Source organism: Phacochoerus africanus, chromosome 15 (genome assembly GCF_016906955.1).
Source record: "Phacochoerus africanus isolate WHEZ1 chromosome 15, ROS_Pafr_v1, whole genome shotgun sequence".
In the NCBI taxonomy this organism is placed as follows: Eukaryota; Metazoa; Chordata; class Mammalia; order Artiodactyla; family Suidae; genus Phacochoerus; species Phacochoerus africanus.
In genome coordinates, this window is record NC_062558.1 from 61801520 (window position 1) to 61812715 (window position 11196).

At 38.1% G+C, this 11196-nt stretch overlaps 1 protein-coding gene across 1 annotated transcript in view; it reads left to right on the forward strand.

Annotated features, from left to right (window-relative positions):
• Positions 1-5170, forward strand: part of ZNF25 (zinc finger protein 25) — a 30001-nt gene extending 24831 nt beyond the window's left edge. The window contains exons 5-6 of the mRNA XM_047761581.1: positions 1789-1852; positions 2324-5170. Coding sequence (XP_047617537.1) covers positions 1789-1852; positions 2324-3371 — 1112 coding nt within the window. The 3' untranslated portion in view covers positions 3372-5170. The remainder of the gene's footprint in view (positions 1-1788; positions 1853-2323) is intronic.
• Positions 5171-11196: the final 6026 nt, after the last annotated feature.

Sequence of the window (11196 nt, forward strand, 5' to 3'; positions counted from 1 at the left end):
CTGTTTTCATTCTCTCCATTCAGATTCCCTTTTTTGCTTGACATTTTAAAAGTAGATTTACTTCTCTTTCCTATATTTTAACCTTGACTTAAACTTTTTTTTTCCTAGAATTCCCAGTTATTTCTTGCTCTTGAAGTATGCAGCTATAATCTTTAAGTGCTTATAAATCTGCCATATAAATTTTTTCAAATGCCATTTTCCTTCTTTCATTAATAACAAAATGCCTTAGTTTTCTCAGCATCGGTTTTAATATCTTGTTCTCTCTTTAAAACTCTGAAATCAGATTACAAATTATTATGCCTTTCCTCAATTATGTTATTTCAGATTTGATACAAAATACACTTAGTTTTCTGTCAAGAACTAGTCTGGCCTTTTATTAACTACTGCATCTTATTTTTATTTGTGGCTCCAAAACATGTGCCAATCTTTGCTTCATCTGCTTTCTCATTCTTTTTTCTTTTTGCTTTTTAGGGCCACACTAGCAGCATATGGAAGGTCCCAGGCTAGGGGTCAAGTCGGTGCTACAGCTGCCAGCCTATGCCACAGCCATAGAAACATGGCATCTGAGCCGCACGCATCTGTGACCTATACCACAGCTCATGGTAATGCCAGATCCCTGACCCACTGAGTGAAGCCAGGGAACGAACCTGCATCCTCATGGATAGCTAGTCAGATTAATTTCCCTGCACCACAATGGGAACTCCTCATCTGCTTTCTTAAATGCCTTTCATATATAAGATCCTATTTCATGAGTATCCAAGTTAACTTTGCATGCATCTCCATCAAAATTTGTAATGTTTTCCTCACAAATGCCATAAAATTCTAGCTGCAAGCCTCTGCTCATAATTTTTCATACATTTAAAGATGAATAAATATGAAGGTCAGTAAAAGTTCTAGAATGGTATTGAATATCATGTAGCAAGTTGAAGCAGAGATGTGGAAGCTAAGATATGAAAGCAGGATGAGACTAATGTTGAGTTATAGGTAACACTGTGTGGGAAATGCAGTGTTTGGTGGTCAGCAGTGAAAATCTCTGGTATTATAGTGGGAATTTGTTGTAAGGATGGTTTGTGCTCTGCTTTTTAAAAAAATCTTTTCTTTTGGATGTATATGTTTCTGGGTCCTCTAAACCAGTGAAAATTAAGCTAACTAGAGTAAAAGCCCCAGCTGCAGGACTGTCTCTCTAAACATGAGGAAATGGATGTTCTGAAAAAGTTACTTTAGTATTATCTAGATTGTTGTGTATGAGTAAAGAAGAATAAAGAGGAAGGTTGTAGTCTACAAACTACTAGGAATCTTATACAGTAAACTAGGTTTGAGTGAGTAAAGACCTATACTTTAGCTCAATCATCTAGTTTAATCTTTCCTCTGGCATTTCCAGTGGACACAGTTGTCTACTAATTCTTCTTATCACCCTACTTACTGTTCATTGTCTTTAATGGGCTCACAGCATTCTCTATTGAGTTCTGTTCAGCAGCACTTTGAATACCTTTGTTCTCTGCTCCTTATTCTTTGTTTTTGTTTGTTTTGATCTTAACCTTCTCCTCCAAGCTTTTATGGTTATATTTGTAGTGTCAGACCTACTTGGCTTTTTACTCAGGCCCCTTCCCCTTTGCTACAGCAGTTTTTATTGTTTGTAATGTTTTTTCTAAACCAATGGGATAGAGGAAGTTTAAATTTGAGAGTCTTTCATTTGTGGACATTGGCTTGAAGCCTGAGAATCCAACCAATTGCCATAATAAAATGTGTTAAGATTTATATGGTATTAAAATTTGTGTTCCTTTGTAGAAGACCTATGGAATATTCATGACCAAGGAGCAAAACATAAGAAAAGTCAAGCTGAAAATTCAAGGCAAGTTCCAGAATTCAATTTTGAGATTATATGTTTTGTAAGAAAGGGTCTAAATGGGAGAGCACCAGTTAATACTAAATGTGAGAAAACTAACACTGAAGCAAATTCAAAGAACATAATCCAAATGGGAAAGGCCTTTTTAATAATTCAGGATCAGGAGATTCAAACTTTGAAACAGTCTTTTAATTCTTTTATTTACACAATAATAGAGGATTTATTGCACTAAGTGTGGAGTTCAGGCAGTTAAGAGGCCCAGTGAATATAATTCAAGTTCCTTCTACCAGATGTTACACCACAATGTATGTCAACATAGAATACTCACAGTGGAGAAACCTTATGAATCTAATGAATATTGGAAAAATCTGTAGAAACCAGTTCTCTCAGAGTTTATTGGAAAATATACACAACAGACCAAAAAAAAAAAAAAAGGTAAAGCCTTATACATTAATGAATTGGGGACATTTTTTCTAGGAATGGAGAACTCACAAAACCTCAGGAAACTCTTACCAGAGAGAAAACCTATAAATGTAATGAATGTGGAAAGTCCTTCTGCCAAAAATCTATCCTCACAATACATCAGCATACTCATTCAAAGGACAAACCCAGCGAATGTGGGAAATCTCGGAATGAAGACCTCACAAGACAACAGAAAACTAATACCAGAGAGAAAACCTATGAATGTAAAGAATGTAAGAAAACTTTCTACCACCTCTCATCTCTCAGTAGACATTTGAGAACTCATGCAGGAGAGAAACCCTACGAATGCAATCAGTGTGAGAAATCCTTCTACCAGAAGCCACACCTCATGGAACATCAGAAAACACACACAGGAGAGAAACCCTATGAATGTACTGAATGTGGGAAGTTCTTCTATGTTAAGGCATACCTCATGGTACATCAGAAAACACACACAGGGGAGAAGCCATATGAATGTAAGGAATGTAGGAAATCCTTTTCCCAGAAGTCACACCTCACAGTACATCAGAGAACACATACAGGGGAGAAACCCTATAAATGTAAGGAATGTGGGAAATTCTTCTCTAGAAATTCACACCTCAAAACTCATCAGAGAACTCACACGGGAGAGAAACCCTATGAATGTAAGGAATGTGGGAAATGCTTCTACCAGAAGTCAGCCCTAACAGTACATCAGCGAACTCACACAGGGGAGAAGCCCTTTGAATGTAATAAATGTGGGAAAAACTTTTACTATAAATCAGACCTCACCAAACATCAGAGAAAACACACAGGGGAGAAGCCCTATGAATGTAATGAGTGTGGGAAATCTTTCTCTGTGAATTCAGTCCTCAGATTACATCAAAGGACTCACACGGGAGAGAAACCTTATGAATGTAAGGAATGTGGGAAATCCTTCTCTCAGAAATCACATTTTGTCATACATCAGAGAAAACACACAGGAGAAAAACCCTTTGAATGTCAGGAGTGTAAGAAAACTTTTTTCCAGAAATCAAAACTCACTGCACATCAGAAGACACACACAGAAGGGAAAAGCTTATAAATAGTATAAATTGGGAAATTCTTCTGTCTGAATTCATCCTTAATAATAATCAGATAATTTACACAAAACAAAAACCTTATGAAATGTCAATAGCATGGGAAAATTTCAGGCACAATCTTTCTTCACATAGAAAAAATTAGGGAGAAATTTTTACCATATGTCATACTTTACTAAATATGAAATAACATAGATGGCAGAAACACTGCAAATTATAAAACATGAGATAACCCTTTCTTAACAAAAGGCATACTTTATTGTACAACATAGGACTCATACAGGAAAGATTTGTCAGGGTAGTGATCATTTAGATAGCCCACGTGAGTGAGAAATTCCTATCAGTATCCTGAGCATTCAGAAACCTTTTCAATACTAGTTGGGCTCATTAGAACACTTGAAGGGAGAGTTCCTGTCGTGGCACAGTGGTTAACAAATCCGACCAGGAACCATGAGGTTGCGGGTTTGATCCCTGCCCTTGCTCAGTGGGTTAGCAATCTGTTGTTGCCATGAGCTGTGGTGTAGGTCACAGACGTGGCTCGGATCCCTCTTTGCTGTGGCTCTGGCGTAGGCTGGTGGCTACAGCTCCAATTAGACCCCTAGCCTGGGAACCTCCATGTGCCGCAGGAGTAGCCCAAGAAATAGCAAAAAGACCAAAAAAAAAAAAAAAAAACACACACACTTGAAGGGGATAATGAAAGATTGCAACATATGGAAGGCTTTATCAAGATGTGATGTTTCAGTCATCATAATGAATGTCAAATCATTGTTTTAAGGTATAAAACCTTTATAGCTATTTTAAATATGTGAAAACTTTTTTACAAAAATTTAAAGAGATTCTGTACCAAGGGAAACAGTCACATTGCAGAGATCTGATTACAAGGTTTTTCTTTTAAAGAAACCTGCAAATGTCTAGATATATGAAGCTTTTGAAAAAGCACAAATAAACTGAATAACTAGGTGACATCATTTAACACGTGAAGAGTCCTTTAGTGTGTAGGACTTATGTATGATTGTCATTGTGCTACAGACCAGATTTTGGATGTTTGATGTGCATGTGAACTCATCCATAGTTGTACATAGGGAAATATGTAGCCTTAGTTCAGTAACATTTATGTATGTGAAGATATCAAACATTAAGTTTCAGCAATGACTCCTGTTATTAACAGAATGTTAATTTAAGTGTAATATTCTTTAAAAATTATAATGTATCTTTTTCTCCTATTCCCTGACATTAATGGATACAGATGTTAATGAATCCTTCAGAAGAAGCTAAAAGTGTTTTTGTAAAATTTTCGACTCTCATGGTTAGCCAAATTTTACATTAAGGATACATTTATGTATAGGAAAAACCTAAGTTCATTTTTGAAAACACCCTACACAATAAAAAACATAATGCTGTGTAAGGAAATATCTTACTGTTGATGTTTTAGCAGGTTTCAGCGCTATCTGCATTTGTATTTTGTATGAGAGTCCTAAATGTTATCCACTACCTTTTTCTTCCTAGTAGAAACAACATGACATAGAAGTTAGTATGGACTCTGGACCGCTACTGCCCAGGCTAAGTTTCTAGCATAGGGCAAGCATTTAACCTCTGTGCCTCAGTTTCCTTTTCTATAAAAGGGAAGTGATAATAACAATATGTTAGGATTGCTTTGAGGTGTAAATGAGTTAATATTTTTAAAGCACTTAGAATAGTATTTGAGACACAGGAAGAGCTATATGTTAGATACTATCATAATTTGTATTTCTTGAATTATGCTGCAAAAAAAATTAAAAGCTTTGCTACCAATATTTATCCCTGACTTTATTGCTGTAGTGCCTTGTTTGTTTTAGTTTTGCATTTTTCCACAAATGATTCAGATCTGGCCCACTGTCTGCAAGCTAAGAATGGTTTTACATTCCTAAATGGTTAAAAAAAATAAGGAATATCTTATGACATGTGAAAATTATATATTTAAACTTGTGTCTATAAATACAAGTTTTATCAGAACACTAATAGGAAAAAAACAACCATTTGTTTCTCTTTTGCCTGTGGCTCCCTTCATATTATAGTAGCAGAGTTGAGTATCCTGACAAAAGAACATATGCCCCACAGAGACTAAGATAGTTACTATCTGGTGCTTTACAAATTTAAGTTTTCTTAGAGCTAAAAATAACACAACCAATGTAGAGTTATACTTTTATATGTATTATGTTTCAGAAATGATACAACAATTTGTGGGTAGGTGGGGGTTTTCTGCAGCATATTTATTATGTGCATTTTTTTGGCCACACCCATGGCATGCAGAAGTTCTTGGGCCAGGGGTCAAATCTGCACCACAGCAGTAACCAAAGCCACAGCAGTGACAACACCAGATCCTTAACCTGTTAAGCCAGCAGGGAACTCTGTATTTATTTATATAAACCTAAGCATTAGAATTTTTTTCAGAAAAATATGCTTTACCTGCTAGATTATCATAACATCAAAACAAATTCCCTGATGGAAGGTAGCAGTAAACGTATGAAATAAACACTGCCTAATAGCACTCCAATAAATGATTTTTAAATATCAAGAAGTTTTCTGACACAGAAGGTATCTTTCCCCAAAGTCCTAGGGATATAAGCTCCAGTTCCTTGATTAACAAATCCACAAAGAATGGTTATCTACCATAGCAAACTCCATTACTGTTGAATCTCACCTGCGTGTCAGGAGAGCTTGCGTTGCACACTGTACCTGCTAGAGAGTCTGTCTTGTGATAAGACAAAACTATCAGTAATAAATGGGTCAGAACAGTTTTCCCAAGTGCAGTATATTTTGCTTCTTAATTCCAAAGGAGTCCACCAAGTGCTGTACCTTGAACTCTAGTAGGAGGGATAAACACAATTTTTCATGTAAAGTTATGTTTGGCCTTGCCCAGACCATTAGACTTCTGAAAAAGAATTTAACAATGTGGCAGGGATCTAAAATTTGTACTCTCTCATCCTTTGACATGTATATTTCTGAGGCATGCAAAATATTTCCTAGTTCCTGTTAACCAGTTCTGATTAGCATGATGACATAAAGATGATGGACTAGCTTACTATTATGATCAAGGGTCCAACAGATTATACTGTGACATGGAGAAAGTATGTAACCACAGCTTTGAAGCAAGACAGTAAGTGTATACTGGTACCCACCCCATGTAAAATAGAAATGCTTTTTGTAATTTTCTTTTTCTTTTTTGGCCGCCCCACCATATATGGAGTTCCCAGGCCGGGGATCGAATCTGAGCTGGAGTTGTAACCTATGCCACAGCTTCGGCAACACTGGATCCTTAACCCACCCTGCCAGGGACCGAATCTGCCTCCCTGCTGCTCAGAGACACCGTCAATCTCATTGAGCCACAGCAGGAACTCCTTGACTCTCTTAATTAATAGGTTTTATTTTTAATTTTATTTATTTATTTATTTATTTTTGTATTTTTAGGGCCATACTCATGGCATATGGAGGTTCCCAGGCTAGGGGTCGAATCGGAGCTGTAGCTGCCAGCCTATGTCACAGCCACAGCCACGCTGGATCTGAGCCGCATCTGTGACCTACACCACAGCTCACAGCAACACCAGATCCTTTACCCACTGAGCGAGGCCAGGGATGGAATCCACAACCTTATGGTTCCTAGTCAGGTTTGTTAATCACTGAGCCATGATGGGAACTCCTATTAGTTTTAAAAGAACACATTTTCCACATTTATAAGTTAGAGGCTGTTTAGAGATATGACACCCAGCAGAATTGTTAAGTTTATGGTAGTCCACCACCACCTGCCATCATCCTTTTTTTTTTTTTTTTTTTGGTAGAGGTCAAACAGGTAAAATGATTTATGATACAACGGGGACTGCCAATCCCAAATCTTTTACATTTAAAAGAGTTCTACCAATCTTGACCAGGGAATAGATCCAGAGGCTTCTATTTGATCTTTCTTATCATAATGACTCTTACTCCCAGGAAAGAACGCAAATAAGAGAGTTCTTCCAAATGTATTCATCCCAAGTATGTACATGGGAAGTGGGGAAATGACTAACATAGTAGATTTGTGAATCCACTGAACTAAATGTGAAAATGATCTGTAACAAGACTCCATGTATCAGCTGGTCTCCATAAAACCCCATTCTCATTGGGAGTCCTGATAGTGTTGGACAAGACTAAATCCAAAGTCCTATGAGTGTGGATATTGCTCATTTGCTCTTGTAAATAACTGTAAATCCTTTGAGGAAGGATTAGGAGAAAGAACAGATGTAGAAAACACTTGGGGTGCCATTGGTGGTATCCTTCCTCACTTGGTTCTGGCCACACTGTCAATCAATGGGATTAGGGACTGAAAATTGGCTCATAAATAGAAACTGGATGAGGATAACAATTCTCCATTAGAGTCTGACATCAGTCCTTTCAGCTTTTGATTTAGTTTCTAGTTGATTATCAATCTATCCCACCCCTAGAAACACTAACACCATGCTCTATATTGCTACATATCCTTGAACATCAAAACACTATGACATCACTCCTTCCCATTACAGTAATTACATCCATCTTGCTTAAGTGATACAATCTAACCTCTCACATCTAAAATTTTATCTCCCATAGATTATGAAGCCAGATTCTCAGCTTGATATTTTATTGCTGATTTATGACTACAGAAAACAAGCACTACTGAGCCTTTGAGCAATGGTTGTGTTCCATTATTGCAATTCTTGTTGCCTTACCAAATAGAGATTTCTAGGGTAACATGGTCAAATAGTCAGCTCTCCAGTCTTAATCAATCTATTCCACCATGCCCAATTTCCTGAGCCTCATGACCTCTTCCGCCTAATGCAGCTCCATAATTTCTACCTCATTATAGAGTATAATTCAAGTGTCAAGAAGCCAAACAGTAGTAAATAAAGATGAGTTTCAGATGTCCAAGTTAAAAAAAAAAGTTAATTTTAAGTTAAAGAATTGTATGCCCATGTAAATATATTCCTTATATCCAGTATTAGATCTTGCACTCTTATCTTATACTCTTGCCCAAATACCCTCAAGATCCCCTCCTACTTAGATTTCCCTGGTGCTAATTAGTACCATATCTAAAAACTCTCCTGATGAGTTAATCATCTTTATAGCAGACTATAATCTCCACATTAATCTACACTGAGAACTTATCTTAGTTAATCATCCAAAGGCAATTAAAAGAAGTCTGCTCAGAGTTGGGAGGATTAAGAATCTGGGTGCTAGCATTAAGTTGTACAAACTGTTATGTTAGATCAATTAAGAATGAGAAACACGGAAGATACTATTTGCCCTTTATTCCTTCTCAAACAATCATCCTTTCCTTATATAGATCCAAATTTCTGACATATCATTTTCCTTCTCAATGAATAAGTCCTAATAACATGTTTTGCATGGCTTACTGATGACAAATTCCTTCAATTTTGTTTACTTGATAAAGTATTTTTCACTTTTTTTTTTTGGTCTTTTTAGGGTCACACCTGTGGCATACGGAAGTCCCCAGGCTAGGGGTTGAATTGGAGCTGTAGCCACCTGCCAGATCCGAGCCATGTCTGCAACCTGTACCATAGCTCATGGCAACGCCGGATCCTTAACCCACTGAGTGAGGCCAGGGATCAAACCTGTGTCCTGATGGATGCTAGTCAGATTCATTTCTGCTGAGCCAAGATGGGAACTCCTCTTTCACTTTTGAAGGACAGTTTCACTGGATTCAGAGATCTAGATTGGTAGTTTTTATTTCTCAATCCTGTAAATAATTTACTCTCTTACTTGCATGGTTTTTGAAGAGAAGTGGAGTGTAATTTTTAACCTTAGTCTTCTATAAGTAAGTATATATTTCCTCTTTGTTCAAGATTTTCTCTTCATTTTAAAATTTTTCTTTTAGTTTGATTATGAAAAACCTATGTGTAGATTTTTTTTTTTTTTTTTGCTTTTTAGGGCTGCATCCTCAGCATATGGAAGTTCCCAGGCTAGGGGCTGAATCTGAGCTACAGATGCCAGTCTATGCCACAGCCACAGCAATGCAGGATCTGAGCCATGTCTGTGACCTACACCACAGCCCAGAGCAATGCCGGATCCTTAACCCACTGAGCGAAGCCAGGGATCAAACCCACATCCTTATGGATCCTAGTCAGGTTCTTTAACTGCTGAGCCAAAACAGGAACTCCCTTTGTTTCTTTTTAGCATGCTTTGTTATTTTTTTGAAATCCAGAAATGAGGTCTTGAGTAAAAGGAACTGATGCAATAATCCTCCAGTGTGAGGTTTAATTTTATGGCCAGGAAGTAGACTGTATTTACTATTTGTTGTAGCTGTGCATCAGAGACTAAAATTTCCTCTCATGTCCTTCTTTTTGTCTTTCTCCCCTATTGTCCTTGTGTTTCCTTAGACTTCTTCTTTTTTTCTCTTTTGTCTTTTTGGGGCCATACCTGTGGCATACGGAGGTTCCCAGGCTAGGGGTCAAATCAGAGCTGTTGCTGCATTGTATAGTTCTATGATTAAGTCTCAGTCTTTTAGTGATGTTATTTTTTTGTCTTTTTGCCATTTCTTGGGCCCCTCTTGCAGCATGTGGAGATTCCCAGGGTAGGGGTCGAATCAGAGCTATAGCCACTGGCCTACGCCAGAGCCACAGCAACACCAGATCCGAGCCGTGTCTGTGACCCACACCACAGCTCATGGCAACACCGGATCCTTAACCCACTGAGCGAGGCCAGGGATCGAACCCAAAACCTCATGGTTCCTAGTCGGATTTGCTAACCACTAAGCCACAATGGGAACTCCTCTGTGGTGTTATTTTAATAGGTGTTTCTCAATTTCTGCCCTGCTTAGTTGAGATAGTAAAGGTAAAGGGGTCTGGAATGAATATTTCCTATCCCCAAGATGAGTCAGGCTCTGGTTTAAGTTTCTCTTGAGATCAGGCCTTATTAAAGAGAAAATAGTATGCCCTTGTTAAGGGCATATTTCAGTGGTTACTTTTCTCCTTGCCAGAAGCACAAGAGGGCCTTTCTTTCTTTTCTTTATTTCTTTTTCTTTCTTCTTTTCTTTTCTTTCTTTCTTTCTCTTTCTTTCCTTCCTTCCTTCTTTTTCCTTCCTTCCTTTCTTTTTTGAGGGGTGCACCCACTGCATATGGATGCTTCCAGGCTAGGGGTTGAATTGGAGGAACAGCTCCTGCCCTATTCTACAGCAACATGGAATCCAAGCCACATCTTCACCTACACCACAGCTCATGGCAATGCCAGATCTTAACCACTGGGCAAAGCCAGGTATCAAACCTGCATCCTCATGGATACTAGTCAGATTCATTAATACTGAGCCACAAGTGGAACTCAGAATGGGGATTTTTTTATGATCTTCACAGTGAAAATTTGGTTGGGTTCGTGGATGAAAATCTCATCAAAGATTGGGGCCCTTTGGAATTTTAAACATTTCACTTGGCCTACAGTGAACCTCCAACAATTCATTAATTACAGGAGTGTTGTAAGTACTGGCTCCTCCTGTGGGCTTCTGGCCTGTGACTTAAATACTTTGATCTAAAAAGAGTTAAGAGAGTTCTCGTCATGGCTCAGTGGTTAACAAACCCATCTAAGATCCATGAGGATGCAGGTTCAATCCCTAGCCTTGCTTAGCAGGTTAAGGATCCGGCGTTGCCATGAGCTTTGGTGTAGGATGTAGATGCGGCTCAGATCTGGCATTGCTCTGGCTGTGGTGTAGGCAGGCAGCTATAGCTCTGATTCAACCCCTAGATGGAACTAGGGTGGAGCCTTAAACTAGACTGGGAACTAGTGGTGCAGCCCTAAATAAGCAATATATATACACACACATACATATATATA